The following is a 27,998-nucleotide window of genomic DNA, read 5'->3' as shown; positions in this document are numbered from 1 at the left end:
AGTAAGTCTCAAAGTTGCTTTATGCTTGCAAAATTCCTAGTTTTGTGCTTTCCCATTTTTCTCCTCTACTAGGTTAGTATTATCTGGTAGATAACTCCTCCAGGAAGCATTAGTGTTGCTCTTACTGGCCTCAATCTGAAAGAGAAAACTGAAAGAGAGGCATAAATCATTTCAAAATATATGGAAAATTTAAAAACAAAATGGATGAAATAACCAGAGGATTATTATTAAAAGACTCAGGCATTTCAGCAGTGAATCATAACTAAAATCCTTTAGCATTATAATGAGAACTTTGTGAATTCTCCCACAAAGTGAACATAAAATATCCACCAAAAAATGGGTTTATTAAATGTATTATTCAAATACTTGTCTATATTACTAAGTTGTTTTGTACATATCCTACAGCTGAAACTTGATATGTGCCTGGAAGTCTTTAATTTGTAATTCATTAGATTTGCTTATCTGTTTAAAATTCTGCCCTGAGTTCACATTTTCAGTGAAGGCAACATTTGTAACTACGAATTGTATATTTGTATTTCTTTCTTACTACCATTCCCTATATCCTACAAAGAAATTCCTCTAATCAGAATTGTCTTGCAGCTTTAATGAGTTGCAATGAATTCATTGTCCGAATAAATCTGTAGTTCAAACTTTTGAGATACTTCAACTGTGAGGTAGTATTATTTTCAGAGTAGGATAAATAATCAAGGTTCAGGGACCACCAAAGGAAAATTTGGAGGAGGAGTTTTATTTTTTTTAAGATTTTATTTATGAGAGAGAGAGAGAGGCAGAGACACAGGCAGAGGGAGAAGCAGGTTCCATGCAGGGAGCCTGATGTGAGACTCAATCCCGGATCCTGGGATCACACCCTGAGCCAAAGGCAGATGCTCAACTGCTGAGCCACCCAGGTGTCCCAGAAGGAGGAGTTTTAAAGCAAAGATCGTAAGGGGCAGAGTATTTATATGGTACAGGATACATAACCAAAGAAAAGATGCCATTATGTGTGCTGTGGAGGCACACAAATAGTAGGACAGTATAAGAGATACTGTGTCTGTGGCCCCCAAATTGTAAAATAATCATAATCTTTGCGTTGAAAAGCACCTATGTTTATGCAGCACTTATTTTCCTTACTTATATTCTAAGTGTATTACCATTCGTGTATAATTCATTGTGGAAGAAGAGATTTAACCCAGGGAAGACTTCTTCTCTTATGGACAATTGTCCATAATCAAGAATAGAGAACATCTTACCTTCTACCCTTATACATATATAGCTACATACACATGCACACGCCTCTACTAGTTTAGAAAATTTGTAATCAAGATGGATACTTCTTAGGCCTTTCAATTAAAAAAAAAATTCTCTCTTCTTAAAAATGGAGCAAGAATGAGAATCTATAAGTTTTTCCCTTAATAGAAGAATGTTACTAAGAAGGAAGATAACTTTGTGACTAAGGAGGTTGGATACCCTGCCAGTGAGTGGTGAGCATTGACTTTTCTTGGTTTTTTATTTAATGTGTGGTCTTTGAAGAAATTTTCATGTGAAAGAAGCCTATAGATACTTAGTTTCCAAGCATAGATAATACCAGCAATCTAGGTATGAACTTTGCAGTTGCATGATGGAAAGGATAGCTGGTTGTGGGATACTAAGCTAGAATGTGTTTGGCTTAATCTACAGGAAGAAAATGAGAAAAGAAGTCACCATAAAGACCATTCAGATAGTGAATCTACATCTTCAGATAAGTAAGTCATTTTTAATATCCACTTAGTATTTCTCTTTAAAAGGCATGTTTCTAATATTGTATCTCTTTTTTAAAGTTCTGGGAGGAGGAGGAAAGGACCCTTTAAAACCATAAAGTTTGGGACCAACATTGACCTGTCTGATGACAAAAAGTAAGTCTTTATACTAGTATTTCTGTGAACTGATGCAAAGAGGTTTCCTCTACAAAGATGGAGAATTGTCTACAATTTCCTCCTCTCTTTCCTTCCCTGTCATTTTTCTAAGTTGATACACAAGTTTTAGATAAATTATTTTTGCTAGGTTTTACAATGAATTGATTTTCTTTAACTTAAAACTCTTGTACAGGTTTTCTTCACGACCCTGACTATAGGCTAAGTACACAATCATAAAGTTACATTTTATGATTAATGTATAATAATTTTATAAAACAGAATTATAAGTCCGGTTTTTCATTTACTCAGTATTTTTTGTTTTTAAACTCAATAATTTTTATGCTTTCCGTTAGGAAGTTTTCTTCGGAAAAATTGAAAAAATTAACTATTGCATTTTTTCCTGTGCAAAAGTATAATATTTATAGATTTCATTGTTTTTCTGATTGGGACACAAAGTTTTTGAAGAAATGGCTAACTTCTACAATTATTTGTGGCAAGATTTCACTCCTGATCTGTTATTTTATTGCAGATGGAAGTTGCAGCTACATGAGCTGACTAAACTTCCTGCTTTTGTGCGTGTCGTATCAGCAGGAAATCTTCTAAGCCACGTTGGTCATACCATACTGGGCATGAACACAGTTCAACTGTACATGAAAGTTCCAGGAAGCAGAACACCAGGTAACTTGTATGAACTAACGTTATCTTCTACAGTTGAAAAACAGAATTAATCAAAATGTGAAACATGCAAAAGAGGACCATATTCTTTTCATTTATAATGAATGAAACTGAAAGGATTACTCCTATTATAAGGTTTTTACTTGTATTATTAAGATTTTTCCTCTTTATATTCTCTTTTTTTAATAGAATAGTCCTGAAACAATAGCAATTTAATCTTGAAAGGGGTCATTGGAACACTCCTGGGAAAGTCCTTGTGGCTTACAAACTGTTGCTGATCCCATCTCCTGCAGAGTGATAGGATATAGTTTTCTTTAAACTTATTTTTCCCCCCGCCATAGTCTCACTAGGAATTATATTCTATGCCTTTTTTGCACACACGTGTATATAAGAACAGTTTCATAGAATAATATATTTCTTAGTTCCATTCTATTTCATTTAAATAAGGAAGTCAAAGTTGTAATCCTCTAATTGGGTTGCAATATACAGTTCACACAAAGCACTTGATGTGGAGACATTACTAGAGGCCTCCTGGTATCTGGACTTTCTACCAACTGTGTTTGTCACATTTGGCAAGTCACATTTCCTTCTCTGGGTCTTTTTCTTCATCTTTAAAATGAATTACATTGGTTTTAAACTTAAAATTCTGTCCAACACTAATATATACCACCTTCTTTGGGTTTCCTTGGATTGACATGAAATTCTGGAGTGATGTTCAAAATATTTAACGATAGGGCAGATACTGGTGATAACAAGTTCACTTATTTACCAATGCCTATAGGCTCCATATATATCATCATCAAATGTTTCTGTTTGCTACTTGAAGCAGCCATGGTTTGAAAACCAGATTGCTTTCTTCTTTGTCACCTGCTTATTGAATTATAACTACAAAGTTGTTTCAAAATAGGCTTCTGGGATCCCTGGGTGGCGCAGCGGTTTGGCGCCTGCCTTTGGCCCAGGGCACGATCCTGGAGACCCGGGATCGAATCCCACGTCGGGCTTCCGGTGCATGGAGCCTGCTTCTCCCTCTGCCTGTGTCTCTGCCTCTCTCTCTCTCTCTGTGACTATCATAAATAAATAAAAATTTAAAAAAAAAATAGGCTTTTGCTTGCTTCTGGGTAATGTAGGCCAGTGGATTCCAAGTCCTGACTGCTCATTAGAATCTCTTAGAAATAAATAGTTGATTAATCTCTGGAGATTGGGATCTAGGCACAGTATTAAAAAACAAAAAAAAGTTTCCCAGAGGATTCTATTGTACAGCCAGGATTAGAGCCATTAGGTTGTAGTAGTTTTTATCCTTGGGCCATTGGAAGCCCAATTCTGTGATATTTTATCCATAGTTGGGTAAAGTGGAAACCGTTCTGGAATAAAAGGCAGAAGAGCTATATGCTCCCCACTTTGCCATTTAGATACGGATGTAAATACTAGGCAAGTTTTTGAACTCTCTAGAGTTGTTTTGTTTTAAGATTTATTTATTTTAGAGAGAGCACCAGCAGGAGGGTCAGAGGGAGAGAGAGACAGAATCTCAAGCAGACTGCAAGGAGCATGGAGCCCAACATGAGGCTTGATCTCACAACCCTGAGATCAGGACCTGACCAAAACTAGGGATCGATGTTTAACCGACTGCACCACCCAGGCACCCCAAGAGTTTGTTTTTCTTATGTATGTAGTATTGGATTGGTTCTTTTAAGATTCATTTCAGGGATCCCTGGGTGGCGCAGCGGTTTGGCGCCTGCCTTTGGCCCAGGGCGCAATCCTGGAGGCCCGGGATCGAATCCCACATCAGGCTCCCGGTGCATGGAGCCTGCTTCTCCCTCTGCCTGTGTCTCTGCCTCCCTCTCTCTCTCTCTCTCTCTCTCTGTGACTATCATAAAAAAAAAAAAAAAAAAAAAATTTAAGATTCATTTCAGTTGAAAGCTTCTCCAGTTTGAATTATTTTATGTAAATAATATCCTCAACTCAAAGGAATACAGTTTTTCATTACAAATTGGGAAAAGCAAACTTGGTAGATTACCTCTTGTCACTTGTGTCTGAGCTATTTTAGGTTTTTTGTTGGTTTATCTATAAGGCATTAGTTTTTCAATAGTATCCTGTGGAACATTGAAGAAGTCTCTGAGGAATTCACTTTAGGGTAGTGCTGTCTAACAGAAATATAATGCAAGTCATATATATGATTTAAAATTGTATGGTAGTCATATCAGTGTAAAACAAAATAAGTGAAAATAATTTTAATCTGATATATCCAAATCTTATTTCAACATGTAATCAATGTTAAGGGATTTTTCAAGTTTTTTTTTTCATATTAACTCTTTGAAATCCAGTGTGTACTTTATAGTTTCTGCACATCTCAGTTCATTTAAACCCCATTTCAAGTGGTTAACGTATTAGACAACTTAGTCTTAGAAGAAATGGATAATATAATTAGTTCAGTTCAATTTTTTGAAAATTACTTTGAATACTTTTTTATGGGGCAAACACTTTGTTCCTGGAGTTACATAGGTAAATGTAAGTGTTACCTGTTTCGTGGACTTTATGATCAGTCATGTATGTTCTAAACTAGAGATGGTCTCAGCTTCTACCCCCAAAACGGTTTGAATTTTATGGTGAGATTTCAGCATCTCTAATGATAATTAGTGCTAAATTTTATTTTGGAATCCACACCATGGGCAATTCCAACCATCTACCCATGGTAAGAGATAGTTTGTAAGTCTTAAGAGTACCATATTCATATTGTATTATCATATGTAAAAAACACATGGTGTGGGGAGAGCAGCTATATTTTTCTTTATTGAGGTAAAAATCACACAACAAAACTAATCCTTTTAAAGTGTGCAGTTCAGTTTCTTTTTCTTTTCTTTTTTTTTTTTTTTTGCAGTTCAGTTTCATTTAGTGTATATTCACTGTGCTGTATAGCCATCACGTCGATGTAGTTCCAAGAGATTTTCATCTGTCCGAAAGGAAACCTTGTACTCATTAAGCATTAACTTTCCATTCCCCCTTCCTTCCACCCCTAGCAACCAGTAGTCTGCTTTCTGACTTTGTAGAATTCCCTGTTTTGGATGTTTCATATAAATGGAATCCTGTATTCTCTTTTCTGTCTGGCTTTTTTCACTTAGCATGTTTTTGAGGTTTATCTGTATCATATTAATGGTTCAGTCCTTTTTATGGCCAAATATTCCATTGTGTAGCTTTAGAACATTTTATCTGTTCATCAGTTGACGGACATTTGGGGTGATTCCACTTTTTAGCTGTTGTGAATAGTGTTTCTGTGAACATTCAGTTGCAAGTTATCTGTCTGAATCCCTCTTTCCAGTTCTTTTGGTTCTATACCTAGGATTCAAATTGCTGGGTCATATGGTGATTCTGTGTTTAATGTTTTGAGGAGCTGCCAAACTGTTTGCCACAGTAGCTGTACCATTTTACATTCATGCCAGCAATATGTGAAAGTTCCAATTTTTCCACATTCTCACCAACACTGATTAATTTCTGGTTCTTTCTTATTATGGTCAACCCAGTGGATGTGGAGTTGTTTTTCTTCGTGGTTTGGATTTTCATGTGGTTGCTGGCCATTTGTATTATCCACTTTGAAAAAATGTCCGTTCAAGTCCTTTGCCCATTTTTTAATTCAGTCTTTGTCCTTTTGCTATTGAGTAGTAAGAGTTATATTTTGCATTTTAACCCCTTATCAGATATATGATTTGCAGATATTCCTCCTGTCCTCTAAGTTGTTATTTCATTCTCTTGATAGTGTTCTTTGATGCACAAAAGTTTTTAATTTTGTTGAAGTTCAGTTTATCTTTTTTTTTGTTTGGTGGCTTGTGCTTTCTGTCTCATTTTAAGAAACCACTGCTGAATCCAAGGTTGTAAAGTTTTACCCCTATTTTTCTTCTTAGATTTTTATAGTTCTAGCTCTTGTATTTAGATGTTTGGTCCATATTGTTAATTTTTACATGTGGTTTTATATGAGCTTAGGGTCCACATTATGCTTTTACATATGACTGTCCAGTTGTCCCAACACTATTTGTTGGAAAGACTATTCTTTCCTCTATAGGAGTGTCTTGGCACCATTGTTGAAAATCAGTTAACCACAGATGTATGGATTCATTTCTGAAATCTTGATGCTCTTTCCTTGATTTACATCTGTATGCCGTTACCACACTGGTTTTGATTGCTGTAGCTTTGAGGTAAGTTTCAAAATTGGAAAGTATGAATCTTCCAACTTATGTTTAAACCTTACTCTAGTTCTTTCCTCTTCATCATAGGGCTGTGAATTACAGTCAACTGTTTTCAATTCAGCCTGAAAATTCAGCCTCTAACATTTTCTTATATGGCAGATTGGCTAGTGACAAACTCCTTCAGCTTTTATTTATCAGAGAATGTCTTTAATTTCTTCTTTATTTTTGAAGAATAGTTTTGCTAGGTATGGAATTCTCAATTTTTTTTCTTTGAGTTTTTCCTACTTTGGAGTTTCTAGCTTCTTCAATGTATAGATAAATATCTTCTGTCAAATTTGGGAAGTTTTTGAACATAATTTCTTCATATATTCTTCCTGTCCCTTCTCCTTTTCTTCTGGGACTCCCACAATGCATATGTTAGTGCATTTGATGGTCCCTTAGGCTCTGTTGACTTTTCTTCATTCTATTTTCTTTCTTCTCAGAATGGTTAGTTTCATTTGACCTATCTACAAGTTTGTGGATTCTTGATTTACCCTGCTCAAATCTGCTGTTTGAAACCCACTAGTGAATTTTTAATTTCAGTTACACTTTTCAGCTTCAAAATTTTATTTATTATAATTCTGTCACTTTATTATTGATCTCTGTTGAGACATCATTCTCCTTGTTCCCTGTGGTTCTTATTTATGATTTCTTTTAGGTCTTAAAGTATATTTAAGACAGTTGATTTAAAGTGTTTGGGTATTAAGTCCAATGGCTGTGCTTTTGGAGGAATAGTTTTTAAAAATTATTTCTTCTTCCTTTTTTTCCTGTGACTGAGCTGTACATTCTTGTTTATTTGCAAGCCTTATAATTTTTTGTAACAACAGACCGAGAGTTACCCTCCCTAAAAAAAGACTATTTTCTGTCAGACATGTCCCTGAAGCCTCTATTCCTTCAGCCTAGTACAGTGCTAATATTTTGATATTTTGAATGTTATCATGTGGCAGTTATAAATATCAGATTCTCCCTCTCCAGGGTTTGTTCTTGCTTGTTGCAGGCTACAGTTGTCTGTTTAGTGATTTTGTCCACAGTATTTTCACAAAGACTATATCCTTTTGCATGTGTGGATACTGAAATCTCTGTTCTATTATCTCAGCAGTTAGCCAGTGACTTGACAGAGATTTCCTTCAATGCTTTGTGCCAAAAAAAGAAAAGAATAGAAAAAATGAACAGAAAGAAAAGAAAAAATAATTCTCCAGGCCTTTGCAGATGGCCTCTGTTTTGAGTCACTCCTACACTGAGGCATGCTGCTTGCAATTGTACTTTTAGCCTTTACCACCTTGCTTGCACTGAGCCTAAAGATTAGCAAGAAGTTAAAATTTTTCTGAGCATTTGCCCTGCTCTGGGTATGCATGTGGCTTTCTAAATTCTCTAGTATTCACGGAAACTTTTCAAAGTCCTTATTCTCTCCCCAAATCTCACTCCCCAGCTCTTCTTTCCAGGCCTTTGGTGTGTCTGTTGTTTGCCCCAACTCTTTGTTTTTGCCGCTGGGAGCATCAGCTTCTTCATTGGTCTTTCAGTGTTTGGGGGAAACCTTCTTCACTGAACCACTTGCCCTAAATAGAGTGAAGCTTTTGGAGAAACTCCAGTCAGGTCGAAACAAAAACATAATTCTTTGGGAAAAAGACCCACTCTGCTCCCTCCGGAACCAGGGACACTCACACTAGGAACACAAGACTACCATATTGTCCACTGCCACACTAGTGATGTGGTTGGGGATAAGGTAAGTTAAAGTGATGTGAAAGTCTCCTACTATGTTCTAAGTTCATTCTGGTCAAGCATTCACTTGCTATAAACCTTTGACTATTGCCCAGAGTTTTGGTAAGGTTGCCTCTGGCAGTTTTTACTAGGTTTATTTATTTTTTTTTAGTGTTTCCGAAGAGTTCTCCAGAGTTCCCTGCTCCATCATTTTTGTTGACAATACTACCACAGCTACATTTGAAAACCAGACTTCTTGCCTCTTTACTGATGTCCCAATACAGTGCATGAGAAATGGGATTAGTTCACAAAGAAGTGGTAATATCAATAATAGCTAATACTTATTATTTACCATGGATTTGGGAGTATTCAAAGCAGTCATTATTTCATGGATCTTCACACAACCCACTGATTTATGGGAGTTGTTATTATCTAATCTTCTATATAAGGAGACTGAGGTAGAAAGGTTTAGCAGCTTGCCCAGGTTCACATAAGCTTAGAAACCTGGCTCTGGAACGTCATCTTTTACTCATGGTGTAGACTACCTGCTGCAGTAAGTTAGGAGCTGACCAAACTCTGCTCTAGAACTAGACACAGAACTAATGACAAACGGCTGAATACCACCAGAACATCCTGTGTTGAACATTTCCGAACATTTTCTATAGAACTTACAGTATGCTGATTACTATTTTTCTTTTCTCATTTCAGGTCATCAAGAAAATAACAACTTCTGTTCGGTTAATATAAATATTGGTCCAGGTGACTGTGAATGGTTTGTTGTCCCTGAAGGTTACTGGGGTGTTCTGAATGACTTCTGTGAAAAGTAGGTTTCCAAACTAAATTTTCTTTAAATGTAATTATTCAAAAACAATCCTTGTAAAGGACAGTTTACCATAAGCTGGATATCCTAATGTATATTACCAGTTTTTATATTACCACTTACCATTCAGCAAAAAATTCATTTAAATTGATTTGATTCCAAACCTATTCCTTTGCATTGCTGAGAATACTTGAGAAAGATGCCTCAAAACCACTCCATGCAGTACTAACAGTCTTGAATTTAGAAAATAGGAAGGTTGAGTTGTTTATTAGGTTAATTGAACAATTGATGCATAAATACTTGCTCATGTGGGAGATCTATATTTCATGAAAAATGATTTTACTATAAATGGTTTTTAAAAGTGGATGGTTATAGAAGGAATTCTATAATTGAGCAGCTTCATAGGTTAATAACTCAAGTTTGAACATACTGCTTTTTGCTCTATCACCATGATATAAATTCTTTTTAAAACTACATTGGCAACTATTCCTATAAAAGAATTCTACAAAATCTAGGCAACTGCTTCAGATTTTGTTTTCTATAATTGAGGGAACTCACCTAGTAGAAGTATTCCTTTCCTTAATGTCCTAGACATAGCCTTTTTCTTTACCTTGTATTAAAGGGTACCTCAGAATTATTTTCATTGGTTTAAATTTTTTTTTTTAATTTATTTATGATAGTCATAGAGAGAGAGAGGCAGAGACACAGGCAGAGGGAGAAGCAGGCTCCATGCACCGGGAGCCCGACATGGGATTCGATCCCGGGTCTCCAGGATCGCGCCCTGGGCCAAAGGCAGGCGCCAAACCGCTGCGCCACCCAGGGATCCCTTTTCATTGGTTTAAACTTAATTATTTGTCTAAATGGAAACTTTCTCTGCTTTTTTTTTTTTTGAAAGCACTCCATTATGTAATAAGCACCTGATATTTTTAGCTAGTAATAACATTGGAAAATTATGGTTAAAAACATAAATTATACATGTATTTGGTGTTATTCTCCCCACCCCAAGAAGGTAAAGGGGGAACCACCAGAAACATTTATATTATGAGAGGCCCTGAAAACAGATTATACACATATTCCACTTACTTAGAATTTTTTCAATCTTGGCTGTAAATGTCCTGGTTTGGTAACAAGTGTAAATATAGTTACCAAAAAACCCCCACATTAATCCAAAATTTCCTTATATACAAACAAAAAATAATTACCTTTTATTGTTTTTACTATTTAACACACAGATTTCTTTTCATTATAAGAAAGCCAAAGATATGAAATTATAAAGTTTCAAATGCTCTGATGGAATAACCTGATCTACCTTAATCTGTTCTTACTTTCATGGATCAGCAGTCTGGTAGTAGCAGAGAAAGATCAGTGTCATGTAGGCAATCTCCACTGTGCTACAGAAAGATTTTTATGTCTTGTACTTTGAGATAGTAGTATATTATTACAGCTATAGTACACTGATCCTTGTTCATTATTTCTGAGTAGAGATTGGCTATCTTTGGGATTTAGTTTTTTTTTTCCTGTCTAAATGGGGAAGTAGCCTGGGAACAAAGATAATTAGAAGAGGCAGATGATGTCTAAAAAGTATGAATTTAGGGATAATAAAAATACCAAAGTTAGTATGAAAGGTTAGGTAAATTTAAGCTACAGAAAAGCACTTGCTACTTCAGCATTTCAATGTAATTTTGTTTCACATAAGGAATGTTGCTTTTGATACTGACTGATACTGATCGTGTCTGTAGTTTTTGTTAGGACTTTAAACAATATCTGTCTTGAAATAACCATTCACTTGAATATATGATAAAAAGAATGGGTAACTTTTTTGAGTTAACTTTTTTTTTTTAATTTAGTTGATTATTTGGTGGTCTTGCTTACTTGATTGCTTGCTTTTGGAGAGAAAGTTTTCTCCAATTTTATGATGGCAATACATGGGTGAAGTAGGGATAGGGTTTGTGTTTGTAACCGTATTTTGCTTCATAGGGAAGTTTTTCTGGACTGTATCTACTGAGCCTTATCACAGAAAATAAGCTCATACCCTTACCAAGGCTAGAAGACTGCCAGGTTACCATTGGCAGTCTTCTAGCCTTGCAGTTTTTTAGGGAAAAAAGTTGAGCCAGAGATTCCATCTATATCAGAGGTTGATGAAATTTTTCCATAAAGGGCCAGATAATAAATATCTTAGGCTTTGCAGGTTGTATAGTCTCTTTCACATCTGTGTCACTGAAGTACATAAGCAATCATATATAATAATATATAAATGAATGGGCAGGCTATGTTCTAATAAAATCTTTATTTACAAAAATAGGCAGGCTAGATTTGGCCCATGGGCCATAGATTGCCAGCCCTTGATCTAGATAAAAAAATTAAATTTAAACTGATGAGAGTAATTTCAGGGTACACTTTATTGTATCCTTTGGCACAGGACAGAAATAAAGACTATTTCTTAGATCTTAAGGAGAGGAACATTTCCATTCTGCAAGTTCTTCCTTCACCAAAATGTAGCTAACTGAATTTTATGAACATCTCTTATAGGAAAAGTTGCTGTGGAGTTTAAGAAGTATTTTATATTGTATCATGATGAAGTAGAGTAAGAAGCCAGATTTTAAAGTAAAAGCTTACTAATAAGATCTATAGAATGTTTCCAAAGTACATGGGTGATGGTGGCAGTGATGATGGTTATTTGCACATGTGTATGATTGTTTTTTATGAAGCTGTTTTCAGCTGCATAGTTTTAACTAGTCATCAGAACTCTCGAGACTGACATCCTGTACCCGTTTCCTGCTTAGAATTCAAAACAGCAGCAGAGACCATTCTGTTTTCCACTTTGCCTCAGAAACCAAAGTTCCTAACACTTCATAGCTGCCATAGTGTGGACTTAGGTGACTTGATGTCAACTCCACCTTCCATTTACCTGTTAGAGATTTCTTGGTACTCAAGGAAGAAGGGCTTAAAGAGCCTTTAGTGAAATGAAATTAAAAGTTAATGCATATAAGTGTTATTTAAAAGGAGCTTTGGATTTCATTTGGACTTTGAAAAATCAATTGAAGGTAGTAATACTGATCGATCTTTGAATAAGTTATTCAGTACTTAACTATAATTAATTTCACTCACTTTACATATAGTAGTTTTTATTGCACAAGAAAGTAAGTTTGGATGCAGTGTGAATGAGCATGTTCTAATAAGTTTTGACCTTGTTTTCCATTCTTATTATAAAGCCTTATTAAAGTATATGATCCATTTGCATTATTTTTTCTTATTTCAGAAATAATTTGAATTTCCTAATGGGTTCTTGGTGGCCCAACCTTGAAGATCTTTATGAAGCAAATGTTCCAGTGTATAGGTTTATTCAGCGACCTGGAGATTTGGTCTGGATAAATGCAGGCACTGTTCATTGGGTTCAGGCTATTGGCTGGTGCAACAACATTGCTTGGAATGTTGGTCCACTTACAGGTATTTTAAAGAATATGCTAAAAAAAAAAGTTCAATTTATAAAGGATTGTCACTGATAGTTTTTTTTTTTTTTCTTGGAATGTAACTCAATAGAAACTGGAAGAAGAGTTGTGTCTCCTTGAATAAAATTTTAATTTGTGGTACAAGAAATTAAATTGAGGTTAATAGGTAGAAATCCAAGACCATGGATCTCAGCAAATAACAAATTTATATCTTTATATACAAGGAATATATACTTTTAATAATTCTTAGAGTGCTTGGTTTTGTTTTATAAAGGAAACCCTTTATGGGAGAAGGCAAAGTAGTGTGGTTATTCATTCTTTCAAATTTTTCTTTTATCTGGTATGTCGTATGAATAGCCCTATTATGTCAAAATCTGTTTGAATTATGCCTGCCTTCAGGCAGTTGATAATTCAGATTAAGAATATGGCCTTTGGAGCCAGAAAGACCTGGATTAGGACCAGGACCTGGCTCTTGCAACTTTGGGCAAGTTATATAACCTCTCTGGGCCTCAATTTCTTCATCTGTATAATGGGAATAATAAAATTAATAAGGTAATAATAAAAATTAAATGAGATAATATATAAAAATAGCTCAGCACAATGCCTGGCATATAGTTCTAGTAAGCACTCTTTATGTGTTCACTACTATTATTATTGCCATAGTTATCAAACAAAAATTATTTTTGTAATGTTTTGAAGTTTTCAGAATTGATATTGATATCATCTGAGAAGGTGATAATGGTAACTTCATATCTTTTGGTACTTTGGGTTGCTTTATAACTGTTTTTTTTTTCCTAGCCTGCCAGTATAAATTGGCAGTGGAACGGTACGAATGGAACAAATTGCAAAGTGTGAAGTCAATAGTACCCATGGTTCATCTTTCCTGGAATATGGCACGAAATATCAAGGTCTCAGATCCAAAGCTTTTTGAAATGATTAAGTAAGTGCTTTCTAAAACTGCTGTAGTCCCTCTTTTTTTTTGGGGAGTGTTAATTATTTAGTACTTCCCCCTCACCAATAGAATTATGCTGACATCACAACAAAATGGTCCAGAAGTCTAATAAAATGTAATTCGAGAATCCACACGTTAAAAGTATTTTTCCCTTCCAAATAATCTGTACATTATGATACAAACAGGAGTGAAGACACACATGATTCTAAACCAGTAGAATCACAGACCTGTGCTTCCCCACTACCCTCTGAGCCACCTGATTCCTAGGCAGATTTGAGTTTAAATATTGAAAGACTGCCCTTAGTATCAGGGGGAGAGAATGGCAACACAAAATAATTGCTGGTACAGATAAATTAGCATTTAATATAGGGACTTAACTAACAGGGCAATTTTTTAATTGTTTTAATGAAATCGTCCATCTTAGCTATTTTAAACATCTAATACAAGTTATTTGAATATATATATATATATTTGAATATATATATCCCAGTAAGCGTCCATCTTACCTATTTTAAACCTCTAATACAAGTTATTTGAATATATATATTTGAATATATATATCCCAGTAAGCGTCTCATTTATTGTCAGCTTTTATCTTAGCTATTTTTTAAATATATTTAGAAGTAATATTTTCTAACAGTAGTATATAGCAGTGTTTCCCTAAACTATCTTCTACCACTGCTGCACCTACCCTGAAACGATGGAGGATTCTGGTCAAAGAAATACAGAAAATGATGGATTAGATAAAGTTTTATAAGTCCTTTATTTTGTTAGTTTTTGTGAAATGTTGTAGAGACTATATAAGTATTGGTTTGTTTTATGAGTGGTGAAGGAGGAGGGTTATATAATGTATTTCCCAAACTTATTTGTTTGACCAGTATCTTTTAAAGAATTGATCTCCTTAAAAACTCAGTTTGGAATACACTGCTTTATATTTACTGATAAAATAAGTTTTCATCTTTCTTTTTTTTTTTTTTTTAAGTTTTCATCTTTCTTAAAGTAGTACTTATACTAAGTATTTCTCCTGCAGCTATATTTGGTCAGCATATGTTGTTTTCAAAATGCTGTCTTTTGAAAGTAGTCCTATCTTAATAAAATGATTTCAGACCTAAGTCCAAAACTTCAAACAGAAATTCTGTGGCCAAGATAACACACCTGGACAATCTAACGATATTGTCTTTTGTCAGTTGCAGTATTTTATCTGGTGTGTGGGCAAAAGTAGCAGGGGAGACGAGAGGTAACAAAACCCAAATCAGAGCAAATGTAGAAATCCTTTTTTTAAAAAAAATTTAAACTCAGTTAATTAGCATATAGTATATTACTGGTTTCAGTGGTAGTGGTCAGTGATTCATCAGTCTTATTTAATACCCTGTGCTCATTACATCACATGATGTACAAATCCTTTTAAAAAGTTGGAACTTGGGTACCATATTCTATAAATGTAATTAGTAGTGGGGTGTGAAAGGTTCTCTTTCCATTTATCTTATTATATCTGACAGTGGTACCTTGCTCTGAAGAGCAAGTTCAGGGTTACTTTTGAGGAAAAAAATTATTTAAAGTCACTGAAGGTTTAGTAAGTTTGAGATAGGCATAAACTAGAGGTTAATTCAGATCACCTGAAGGTACAGGGGTGGTACAGCATAGACACCACTTCTGTAATAGTTATATAGATTGAAGGTGACTCATTACATTTTAGATTGACTAGAATTTTATAATTCGAAAGGATTTTTAAGGTCATTTAGTCAAAACTTCTAAGTGTAGTAATCCATTCTAGCCTCCATAATTTGTGGCCATCCAGCAACTTGTTGAATGTTCTCATTACCTAACTATAATTCTTGAAAGCTCTTTATAAATTGGCCTAAAATCTACCTGTCATTTGGTCCTAATTCTCTAAATATGTTTGGGATTTATGTAGAATATATCCCATTCAACAAGTGTTTGAGAACCAACTCTGCAGTGTTTATTAAAAGCCCTCCTCTCAGGGGACTTAAGTTCTAGTGGAACAATTCAGAGAGGACCACGAGATGGATGAATAAATGACTAACAAGTGGTATGAGTAAGATAAAATGAATAATATTTGGGTGGTGGGGGTGGGAGTGCTGCTTTTTCTACAGTAGTCAAGACAAGTGTCTGAGAAAATGAGTTTTGTGCTTAGACCTGAATACTGAGATGGTGTCAACCAAGGACCTAGGAGTAGAACATTTCAGGCCTGAATGGCTTTGGCATGTTTGTAGGACAGAAAAGCCAGTATATAGCAGAATGAAAGAAAGAAAGGGGGGTTGCAGTAAGCTCCACAAAGTAATAAGCAAGAACCAGATTGGGCATCGACTTTTAGGACATGGTAAGCAGTTTATATGTTAGTTCTGGGTGTTATAGGTTACCATTAGAGGATTGTAAGCAGAAGACAGATGGGTTCTGATTTAAACTTTAAGAAAATGAATCTGGTTACTTTGTAGAGAATGGATTCCAAGGGGCAAGGTTGGAAAGGGGGGGTGGGTGGACAGTTAGAAGGCAATTGCAACGGGACAGACCAACCTAGACAGATACTGACCCATGGGTGCAGAGAGAGGGATCAAACTAGGGTCTGTGTGGAGCTAAAGATCCCAGAACTTGCTCATACTTTGCAGGGTGGATGGTCGGGGGGGGGAGTGGTAAGAAGGAAAAAGGAAACAAGGGAAGATCATTGTCCTATTCTGTTCTTCTTCCTACCTGGTCTTCATTAATTTAAACACCTCTCACCTCTATCATCTTTTCCATCCTTCCACCCCTATCATCCTTGTCATCCTTCTAAATTCCTTCCAGTTTATCATTATCCCTCTTAACATTTGAACTGTTGAGCATTAACACTCATATTCATCTGTTTTTATAAAGTTGTTTTGTTGAAATGGGATGCACACAATTTGGATGTTTTTCAACTTAAAATCACCCATGATACTGATTTGTTCCTCATACCTACCTTATTTGTTTAACCGAAATGGACTTACGTACTCATTTTACTCCCATTTTTACTCTGTGCTAAAAAATGTTCAGTCACTTGAATCTTTATTGTGTTCCTCATTATATTAAGAATTCTGCTCCCAGCTTGAGTTGTCATGAGATGTGATAACAAGGTACTTTTTCATCACACTGATTGAATATGTTCACTATAAATTCACACCCCTAAGCCTTGCTTTGTAAACTTTCCTCTTAAAACATAGTCATTCATCTATTACTAAAAAATGTACTTTTCACCAGCCAACGTTGTTCCCTTTTTTTCATTTGTACTTTCTTTAATTTAATGAATATTTGCTGACTGTATACAATGCTCTGGGCTAGGCACTGAGAAGGTATGTGTGTCTTCATCTGTCTGTATCTGATATAGGTCTTGTCTCGAAGTAAAAGTGCATATAAATAGATAGATTGAAAGATTAGAAGAAATACGTTGACAGATCTCCACTGGATTCTTTCCAGCTCCATAGAATCAGAAAAGTCTGTGTATTCTGGGAAGCAGGTAATTTGTGTGAAAGGTAAAGCTGTGGAGGCAGGGAGAGGACAGAGGACAGAGGAATAACACCTAAGGCCAGTTTAAGACCAAACTCTTGTGCCATCAGGAAGATGCTTCAGTTCATCCACAAAGTAATGTGTACCATGTCTCTTTCAGCCCAGCACCGTCACATTTTCCTCCAGGGGAATAAATCCCTTTCCTTCACTTGAGCATCAGGCAGAATAGTTGGCTTATATAGAGAGGCCCTGTTGTACTAACGATTACAATTATACTCGGCATGTTAAGCCTCTCACTCTGTGAGAGGCTCAGGGGATCTCCTACTGCCTAGAGGACCAGTAAATGTATACTCACTCCAGATCATCTTTTCTTTTCCCTGCTCTCATTCTGTCCCCAGCACCTACCTCTTTACTCCTCTCTCCTGACTTCTTCCCTACTGGGTATTTGCATGATCTTAAAGACATATATGATACAACTGTGCTATGTGCTGGTAAATTCTGGCTTGAGGACAATGTGTGTGATGAGTAGTAGAATAAGATACATTTGTGAAAATTCTTAGTGGCAATTCATGCATTGTGTGCCAAACCTAAGTCTATTCTGTTAGAGAACTTTTGATGGGTTTTTAACTAGTATGATCTAATTTGGGTTTCATAAAGTTCTTTCTAGCAGTTAAATAAACAGAATAAGCTTTTGGATGATAAGAGAAAGGAATGAATCAAAGATAGTTTGGGTTTTCAAGTCTGAGTTCTAGATGGTTTTATTAATGCTAGTTAATAAATTGAGTTTGTGGGGTGGTGCATGGGTGGATCAGTTGGTTAAGTATCTGACTCTTGATTTCAGCTCAGGTCATGATCTTGGATTCCTGAGATCGAGCCTCATATTGGGCTCCGAGCTCAGTGGGGAGCCTGCTTAAGATTCTCTCTCTTCCTCTCCATCTGTACCACTACCGCTACTCATGAGCTCTCTATATGTAAATAAAAATAATAATTTGAGTTTGGTACTTAGCTGAGCACTAAGAAAAGTGCTTCCCAGATTTATCTGAGTCTACGTCTCAGCATCCAAAGATCACCGTTGGTTAGAGCCAAGATTAAATGCCCATAGCTGTCTTGTACAAAAGCTACTTGCATATATCTGTGGCACAGAACTTCATTTTGGGGAGGTGGCAAGTTTGAGAAACTGATAAAATAGTTGGATAGAGCTATTTAGCAGAAGCTGTAGGAAATACAGAACTCTAGAGAACAAAGTTAGAGCTGACAGACTAGGGGGTCTTTTATCTAGCGGTTTGTGATTGCCTTGAGAGAAAGAAGAGGGGAGGAGTTAGGGACAGAACTTAGAGGAATATGTCTATTTAAAAAAAGCAAATAGTGAACCAAATAAAGGTCAGAAGACAGCATGAAGAATATATTGTTGCAGTAATAGAGAGAGGGGGATCTTTTTCTACAAGCTCAATTGTGCTGTAAAATTATACCCACATCATTGCTTTGTTCCTCAAACCTAGTATTCTGCCAACAAAGGAAATGGTATTGGTTTGTTCTGGCTTGTGAGCTCTGCTAATTCTTAAGTAACGGTTCTCTCTTGACATTTCTTTCCTTGGCCTTGAGTCTTTTTCTTCATCTCCTGTCCCTTCCACCATACATAGCAATTTGGCTTTCTACCTTGAATATGCCCGTTACTTCTCTTGCTGAGGTTACTGGTGACCAACTAAGCTAAACATACAAAGGCACAAATGCAAACTTTCTTTAAAATCCTCCATTTGGGGTGGCTCAACCTGGCTCAGTCAGTAGAGCACATGACTCTTAATCTCAGGGTTGTGAGTTCGAGCCCCACTTCGGGCATAGAGATGACCTAAAATCCTCCATTTGTACCTCAAATCTGACTCCCACTTACCTTGTCAGCCATTTCTCCCACTGCTGCCTCTAGATGTGTGCTTGAACTTTCCATTTATCTTTGCTACTCTTTTTTTGTGTTTTAAAACATCTTTAAGGGCAGCCCCGGTGGCACAGCGGTTCGGCACCGCCTTCAGCCCAGGGCGTGATCCTGGAGACCCGGGATCAAGTCCCACGTCGGGCTCCCTGCATGGAGCATGGAGCCTGCTTCTCCCTCTGCCTGTGTCTCTGCCTCTCTCTCTCTCTCTGTCTCTCAAGAATAAATAAATAAAATCTTAAAAAAAAAATCTTTAATATGAACTACAATTTTTACACCTCCCCCTTTTTTCTCCTTGTTTGAATTATCTTTCAGTAAGGGATTAATTCAGTATACATTGGACATGTGAATTGTAGACTATTTTAAAAGAAAAAAAATTACCAGCTCTGTGTAAGAAGTGGAATTAAGAAGATAAACAAAGATAGTCCTCTTCCTTAACTTCCTCCCTGAATTATTGTTTGTAATTCTAAATACATGAATCAACAATGCATAATTTTTGGATCTTTGTAGTTAAAGTGTTAATCAAAAACAATGTAAATGAAATTTACCTTGTGCCTTTATATCCCCTCACTTATTCACTCACCCAGTTCTTTTCATGCTTTCATATTTGTTTGATATTTATTGTGAATGGAGTTGTGCTGTGTTACTGTGCTGAGAAAAGGGGATTTAATCACTTCTTAAGCTGCTTATAATAAATGGGGAAATAGTCAATGCACTAAAATATGTGATCTTTGCTCATGAAGACAGGTTTAAAAAAATGGGAGAGCACAGAGGAAGGCACTTCTCAGATGGGAAAACATTAAAGAAGGGCCTCACGGAAGTAGTAGTACTGTAGCTCCATCGTCCTTTATCCTAAACACCTTAGGCCAAATGTGATTTGATATTCAGAATTCTTTGGGTTTAGAAAGGTAATACAATGCATATATGATATATTTTGTCTTCTAGTAGGGTCTGTGGCAATATTCTGGAATCAAACATATTAATATTTCTCTGCAAAAACAGTCACCCTGATGAGATAAGCAAAAACTATAAAAAGCCCCAGGTCAAGTTTCAACACCAAGGCAATTGGTGCAGAATTTGTGAAAAATTTGTGGGAGTGCAGTAAGTAATAGACTGTGTACTTTTTTTGGCACCGAGTGACTTAATAATGGGAGAATGGTCTTCTATTGTAACCTATTAATTCCTCATTATCATTTAGAGAATGAATTACCTGTAGTTATTTCAACAAGTCAGCATTACTCTTGTTTTTATTTTCTTTGCACTTTCCAAATTCATGTTGGGTCTTTCAGAGTCCTGCAATACCATAAAGTACTTTATCTGAGTAAGTCATATCATAATCTCTTTAAATTTCTACATCCTGGTTGTTTTACTAAAATACATTAATCTTCATAGTCTGCTTCACGTTTTTCCAAATACCTCTTGCATTGGCATGAGTCAAAAGAATATTCATTATCTTGATTACTTCTTTCATTGTATGATGCATTCAATTGACTTGAAAAGTTAACAGCCTAACTCCTTAGAAAAATTTTAATGGAAGCTTAGTGAAAAACTCTCTTTTATTTCCCTTAAGTGCTTAAATGAACATAAACTTTTCCCCGCATACCCCATATATTAAAGCGAACTTAGTTTCTCCTTTATACGAAACTTTTTAAGTTTTTTTTTCAGGTTTAAGCCCTACTTGTTCATATTAGCTGAAGAGTATGGATTTAAACTTCTATTGCTAAAAATTTCAGGTAGACTTCACACTGGCAGCAATTGCCAGTGGGAAGCCTTTAGAATTTTAAATCTTTTAGGGGCCCCTGGGTGGCTCAGTTGATTAAGTGTTCAACTCTTGATTCCAGCGCAGGTGATGATCTCTGGGTTGTGAGATCGAGCCCTGTGTCCAACTCTGCTGGACGTGGAGCCTGCTTAAGATTCTCTCTCTCCCCCTCTGCTCTCTCCTTCCACACGCTCTCTCTTTCTCTCTAAAAAAGAGAATTTTATATCTTTTTAATAATCAAATTTGCATATTAGCTCACTTGGCAGCAAGATGAAGCAATAAATGGAGGACATATCTGGTAGAATAAATGAGAAAGTAGTTGCTGCAATTCAGACAAGAGGAGGAGGGACAAAGGTTAGAGGGTAAAATAGACTATACTTGGTGATCGTTGGGTGGTGGAGGTGAGAGGGAAATCTGTACTGCCGAGGCTTTGCCTTGGGTAGGTAGTGGGACATTTGTGCTTGTTAATGAAAACTAGGGGTCAAGGAAGAAAAAAGGAAATGAGTTAGGTGTGGGAAGTGATTCCTAGCTTGGTTGACTCTAGACATGCAGAACTTTAATTCCTCCTGTGATGTTTTAGTGGGGATCTCTGTTAGTAGCCAGATGACTATATGGCTCTATTGCTTAGAAAAGGAGTCTGGTATACACATTTGTTACAGCTTTCAGCTGACTAACAGGTAGCCCTCCTAAGGTGTTAGCTGTTAAGTTTTCTGAACCATTAGCTTTTTTTTTTTAAGATTTTATTTATTTATTCATGTGAGACACACAGAGAGGCAGAGACATAGGCAGGGGGACAAGCAGGCTCTTTGCTGGGAGCCTGATGCAGGACTCTATCCCAGGGTCCCAGGGTCGCCACCTGAGCCAAAGGCAGATGCTCAATCACTGAGCCACCCAAGTGCTCCCACCATTAGCTATTTTTAAAATAGAACTGTGCCCACACAAAGAAATGAAATGAGAAAGACTTTAAATGTAAGGCTATTATTGATCTTTTCCTTTAACTCGTTGAACTGTTGACAGTTTTTCTGATACTACCTTACTCTCTTTTAAAATATATCAAATTTGCATGTAATGCATTGCTGCATGCTCCACTCCCAAACTTGTTTATACTTTTTCCTCCAACTTTTTATTTTGTAATTTTAAAAATCTACCAAAAAGGTTTAGTACTGTGAATGCCTGTATAATCTCATCTAGAGTCAACAGATAAGTTTTTGCCACATTCACTTAGCAGTCTCCACATATGCATATGCACAGTTTTTTGACTGAGTCATATGCAAAAGTAATTTGCAAACATTATGACATGACCCAAGTGCTTCAACCTGCATCTAAGAATAAGGATATTCTTATGTAACCAAAGTACTATTTAACATATGTAAGAATTAGCTAATATACAATCTACATTTGAAATTCCCCAACTGCACCGAAATGTATTTTTATAGCTCTTACCTCTCCCTGCCCTACCAGCTCCTATGCTGACATTGTATTCAGTACGTAGTCATTGTGTCTTTAGTCTCTGAAATTTTTTTACATGATTTCCTTCCTTCCTTCCTTCCTTCCTTCCTTCCTTCCTTCCTTCCTTCCTTCCTTCCTTCCTCTCTCTCTCTCTCTCTCTCTCTCTTTCTTTTTTTTTTTTTGAAGAGGGGCAGACCTTTGTGTTACACAAGAGTTCTACATTCTGGATTTGTTTTCTCAGAATTTCATTTGGGTTGTACATTTTTGAGAACTATTGAACATACTTAGTTTTAGTAAACCCCTATCCTATTCCAGTTTAAATTATGTCATAGGTAAGTCTTAAGTGAATGAAGATACTTTAAAACCTAAAATTGAGGGTGGGGAGATTATTGCTGCTGATTATCCATCTTCATCATAGTATACAGTTTTTACTCTTGGTTTTAATTTAAACTAGTCGATTGAGAGCTAAGAGAAACCTCATTGTTTGAAAATTCATGATTCCCATTTTCAAATATTTGAGGTACATTTCTTTGGCCTACATTTGGAGTAGTGGAGTGCTAAGGCTCTTCTTAGCTTCACTTTCATAAGACTCATATTTTCATTATGTTTTAGCATTGAAGTATTCCTTTTAATAGGACCCTTGAAAAGGAATCAAATAATAGTGTAGCAAGTGAGCTCTGGAGACTGTTGATTCTGATTAGATTTCCCTGTAGATAATAGGCTTTCATAATACATAGATTCCTTTAGATGCAGTTGAATGGTTTAATCTCAATAGCAGATAAGGCCAAGTCCAACAAATATGATATAAACTGTTGCAATCATGTTGGGCTATTAGCAAGTTAATGTAATGATAGTATGTTTTTAATACGTCGGAAACTCTGGTTTCTTCACCACCTATTTTGTTAGTTCCGCTTTAATCGCTGTGAGGGTAAGTAGTTCAGTACATTTTCACATGTCAAAAACAGAATGCCAAAGATCCTATTTTCCTCTGAAAAGTTCAATCTTAGGAAATCTCCGATTTAGGAGGAGCATATCAGGTAGTATGCTAAGGAACAGAAGGTTAATTTTCAGAATATACATTCTCTTATTAACCTCCCTGCAATCTGCTAGGTAATTATATGTTCTAAAAATACTAATACCTTATAAGCCAGTACTTGAAAATATATTTTCTAAAATTTCTGTAGTATCAAGTCCATTGAAAACCACTTCCCACAAACTTAATAAGTTCCTGTCAAATCATTTTGTCATACTTATGACCACTTACAATGCACTGTTTTTAGAGATATTTTTAAATGTACCATTTTATATGCACAATATTAATGCTTTATGTACTTTTCTTTGTGCCTTTTGTGTATAGGTAATCATTATATGTTCATTATTTGCCTTTCCTTTGTAATTTTCCTAAGTCTTAGGTTCTATACTATTTATTATCTCTGTGAAATACAGAGAGGGCAGCACTATGTGTAGTTGTTTGGAGTCCAGTCTGCCTTCAAATTTCAGCTGCTCCATTTATTGGTAGGAGGGGGACCGTAGGCAAACTATCAAACTTATTGGTCTTTGTTTTCTTTTCTGAAAAAGGGGAATAATAATTGTATCTTTCTAATATAACTTTTGTTAAGTATTATATGGGTCCTAGCATAGGGTAAGCACTCAGTAAATGGTGGCTGTAGTTATAATTATTAATACTAATATCAGTTATAGTCATCTCAGTCACCTTCTGTTTTTCAAGTATAATACTCATGGACATAGTGCAGTGGTTCTCAATGGTGGGTAGTTTTGCCTCCTCCTGGCACCTTCCTCAGAGGACATAGGGCAGCATCAATATTTGAATGGGAGGGGTGCTATGGATATCTTGTGGGAAGAAGCTAGGGATACTGCTAAGCATCCTGTAATGCACAGGACAGCCTCTCTCAACAGACAATTATCCAGCCCAAAATAACAATAATACCTTGATTGAGAAATCCTGACCTAATGGAATCTAGACTAAGCACCTTTTAAATAATCTGTCTTATGTTCTTTTTGGTGTAATTGTTGCACTTTTAGTTGGCACTCATTGCACAACTCTTTTCAAATTAAAAAACTTCAGTTTAGGGGCTCCTGAGTGGCTCAGTCAGTTAAGCCATCTGCCTTCGGCTCAGGTCGTGATCTCAGGGTCCTGGGATTGAGCCCCATGTTGGCTCCCTGCCTGGTGGGGAGCCTATTTCTCCCTCTCCCTCTGCCTGCCACTTCCCCCTGCTTGTGCACATGTTCTCTCTCTCTCTCTCTCTCTCTCTCTCTCTCAAATAAATAAATAAAATAAAACCTTTTTTAAAAAATTTAAAAACTTCAGTTTAGTAATCATGTAATTACTCTAACACAGTTCAAGAATTTAACATGTTGGGATCCCTGGGTGGCGCAGCGGTTTAGCGCCTGCCTTTGGCCCAGGGCGCGATCCTGGAGACCCGGGATCGAATCCCACGTCGGGCTCCTGGGGCATGGAGCCTGCTTCTCCCTCTGCCTGTGTCTCTGCCTCTCTCTCTCTCTCTCTCTCTCTGTGACTACCATAAATAAAAAAAAATTTAAAAAAAAAAAAAAAAAAAAAAAAAAAAAAAAAGAATTTAACATGTTGAATTTTAAATATTGATCACTAACTTCCAGGCACTAATCTAAGCACTTTAATATACCACATGTAATTCTCATAATAGCAGTATTAGTTGCATCTTTTTGCAGTGAGGAAACAGGCACAGAGAATATGAAGTATGTGTGGAGCTGGGATTTGAACCTAAGCAATCTAGCTCTATAATCTGCTCTTATCTATCTGTCTCCCTTGCAGTTTTCTTTCTGTGGTCTCTTAAGACTTTTATCATAAAAATGTGATTCATGAAGTTGGTATCTTACTGATTGATGTCCATTGAAGAATAATGCTACAAATTATTTTAGACATTGTTTATAATTTCATTATAAAAGTAAGAGGAAGAGGTTTGCACTGGTTCTTCTTTCTCTGATCATAAAAATCACCTGAGACTAAGATTTCTAGTCTGTTTCTAACAAGTAAATTCAGAGCTCTATGGGAAGAACCCTGAGAATCTCTTTCACAGTGGCCTATATGAATCCTCTGATCAAGCAAGTCCCTGACATCCTAGACTAGATTAGATTTCTTAAAGCTAATAAAATTTTTCTTTTCCTTTTTTTGGGTCCATATTTTAGATTACTACCCTATTTACATAATATAAACTTTATCACAAGCACAGAGAGAGGTTTTGAATATATGTTAAAGTATTAACTCCCTTTTCTCTTTGATTCCCATTTTTATATGAATAAGTGAGGTATGCGCCAGCTCTTTGGTAATATCCAGTTGGCCTAATAATTGAATAAGAGGGTATAGCCACAAAGACCAGTCCATAGTTAGTGTAGATCCTAATACTCTTGTCCTGGGACTGCATCTTCTAAAACATCACTGGGTTAAATATATAGTGTTTTGTGAGAACACTGAATAAAAAAAAAAATCTAAAAATTCTAAAACTCTGCATCTTCATGGTTAACATTTGCTTTCATGCTTGATTTTTCCATCCAAGAGTTTAAAATTTTTGAGATACTCATTTTTATCATTGACTGAGACCTTGATTTTCAGCCATGTGTTTGGTTTAAATGAAATAAAATGTCTTACTGACATTCAGACACTCACTGTTGTCATAGGGGAATGAAACCCTTGAGTGACAGGTGGCAAGTGTGTTTCAAGGGCTCACACATTGGCTCACTTTTCCTGTATGGCTCTTTCAGTAAGAGAGATTGGTCAGGGCAGGACACCTCTTGGTGTACTGTAGTTTGTAGACCATCTACTTCTTAGTGGTTAAGACTGTTACCATAAAGACTTATATCAAGTTAACCCATGTTTCATCTGCCTCCACACTGGTATTTGGGAACTAACTTTGGAAACTTAGTCAAGCTGCCCCTGGGGATGTCTGAGTAGTCCCTGGTGTTGTCTTAAATTTGACATAATGTACTATCACTGTGGCTTTATTCTTTTATTCTCCTGCCCCAGGAACCCCATCCCAAAATTAAAATCTGGTAGCAACAGTTGTTTGTTCCCTAAGTGATCCCCATACTAGCTTTGTTTTTGGCATTCCCTCTGCTTGAAAAATGCCTTCCTCTCTCCTCCCCTTCTTGCTCACATCTAAATTGCCAACTTCTTTATGAAAACTTCTGTGATTTCCCATCTCTCCTCAACTGAAGATGAGCCTCTCCTTCCTTTTAGCATTCATGGCATACTTTATCTTTTGCCCATTGTATTGATTTGTATTATTGTACATGATCATTTGTCCATCTGTTGTCTCCAGTTTTCTTATTCTGATATTTCAAGTATATTTGCACTTCTATGCCCTGTGTAAAGCTGTTCACTAAAATTCCATCCCTCTTGTGGTTCCATGTTTGCAGATGGGTCTTTGGGTGGATTAGATTCTACTGTGTAACTTCAAATACAGCATGTCCTTAGTCAGCCTCTCCCTTGTGGTTGTCTTCAAGCCAAAGCTGTCTTTAATACTCCCTGCCTTTTGGTGTCGTTTTTCATCCAAACAACTAAACACAGGGCCTTTAAACCAGACTTATCCTTAAAAGTCACAGAATTCTCTGCTTGTCTAGCTCCTGAAATAATTTCTGACCTTGTTCCTAAAATGTATTTATTAAAAATAGCATCTTCTGTCTTCTACATTTTTATATTTTTTGCTAGTGATTTATTGTTTTGTTTTTAACAAGTTGCATTCTTAATTGCTATAAGGTAAATTTATTAAAACTCAGCTAAGCTAAAATGAAGAGGAAATGACTCCTATTTTTTAGCTCTTTGGTATACTCAAATGTTGTCTACGCATAAAATCAAGGCCTGAGATTAACCAAAGCAGAACCAGATGACTGTTAAGTCTTGAATAGTATATCTGTATCTTCCCTAGTCATCCTTTCCCCAGATGTTTTTATTTTCTATTTATTTTTCCCTGCCCTTTGGTTGAATCACACCCTTTCTGTAGAATCTGCTCATTGCTATAGACTCCAAAAGAGCCTGTGTCTCTCTCAATTCTCCTTCTGTTCCAACTGCTACCTTTTGAAAAAGAGAAAACAAAAATTTTTACTGTTAAAGAAAAATCCCCTTTGGATTTTTCCAAAGGGGAAACCACAATTTGGTTATTCGTTGTCAGATCACATTAGTTGAGCTGACGGTTTTTAAAATTTAAGATTCCAGTATCTCACAAAATAAAAATTCTGGAGCTGATTCCAGAAGCAGCATACTCAAGGCTTAGTATTTACTCTTAATATAACCCTAGCTCTAACCCTTTATTTTTTTGTAGGAAAACATATATACTAATTGCCTTTTTCTGCATAAAACTACCAAACAAGCCATAAGTTATTAACTACAATCTAACTGCCAAAGTAATTAGTAGCATTGGACATAAAAGTTCATTCGCTGAGTAGAGTGGAGTAAGGCTCACAGAACCGAGGCTCTGTGTTTGAAACCCAAAAACAAATGGTGCTGACTAACCTTCAAGAATCTCCTCTTCAAAAGAGATGAGGGAGAGCAGGCAGGTAAAAGATAGGAAGACCAGAAAGAAGAAAGTATAGTGTGAGATAGTGAGAGGGGAGGCTTAAAATTTTGTTTTCACAAACCCCTAGCCCAGCCACTTAAAAATTAGCTTTATGACATCAGACAAATTTAGCTTCC

At 36.2% G+C, this 27,998-nt stretch overlaps 1 protein-coding gene and 1 long non-coding RNA gene across 11 annotated transcripts in view; one reads left to right on the top strand and one right to left on the bottom strand.

The window, feature by feature from the left end:
* The window catches only part of KDM6A (lysine demethylase 6A), a 213,688-nt gene that overhangs the window by 178,777 nt on the left and 6,913 nt on the right, over window positions 1-27,998 (top strand). For 9 of the 10 annotated variants that reach the window (XM_072816714.1, XM_072816709.1, XM_072816711.1 and 6 more), the window contains 6 exons: window positions 1,678-1,742; window positions 1,818-1,892; window positions 2,422-2,570; window positions 9,188-9,302; window positions 12,559-12,746; window positions 13,547-13,688. In XM_072816714.1, the coding sequence (XP_072672815.1) occupies window positions 1,678-1,742; window positions 1,818-1,892; window positions 2,422-2,570; window positions 9,188-9,302; window positions 12,559-12,746; window positions 13,547-13,688 (734 nt within the window). The remainder of the gene's footprint in view (window positions 1-1,677; window positions 1,743-1,817; window positions 1,893-2,421; window positions 2,571-9,187; window positions 9,303-12,558; window positions 12,747-13,546; window positions 13,689-27,998) is intronic. The other variant, XR_012026460.1, reaches the window with a different exon arrangement.
* LOC140628003 (uncharacterized) lies at window positions 3-27,950 on the bottom strand. The gene is made up of 3 exons (XR_012026461.1): window positions 27,819-27,950; window positions 20,315-20,397; window positions 3-148 (listed from the first exon to the last, which is right to left on the bottom strand). It is a non-coding gene; the product is annotated as an uncharacterized lncRNA (long non-coding RNA).

Source organism: Canis lupus, chromosome X (genome assembly GCF_048164855.1).
Source record: "Canis lupus baileyi chromosome X, mCanLup2.hap1, whole genome shotgun sequence".
Taxonomy (NCBI): domain Eukaryota; kingdom Metazoa; phylum Chordata; class Mammalia; order Carnivora; family Canidae; genus Canis; species Canis lupus.
The sequence above is the reverse complement of the archived record's forward strand: the minus strand, read 5'-3'. Positions and strand labels throughout refer to the sequence as shown.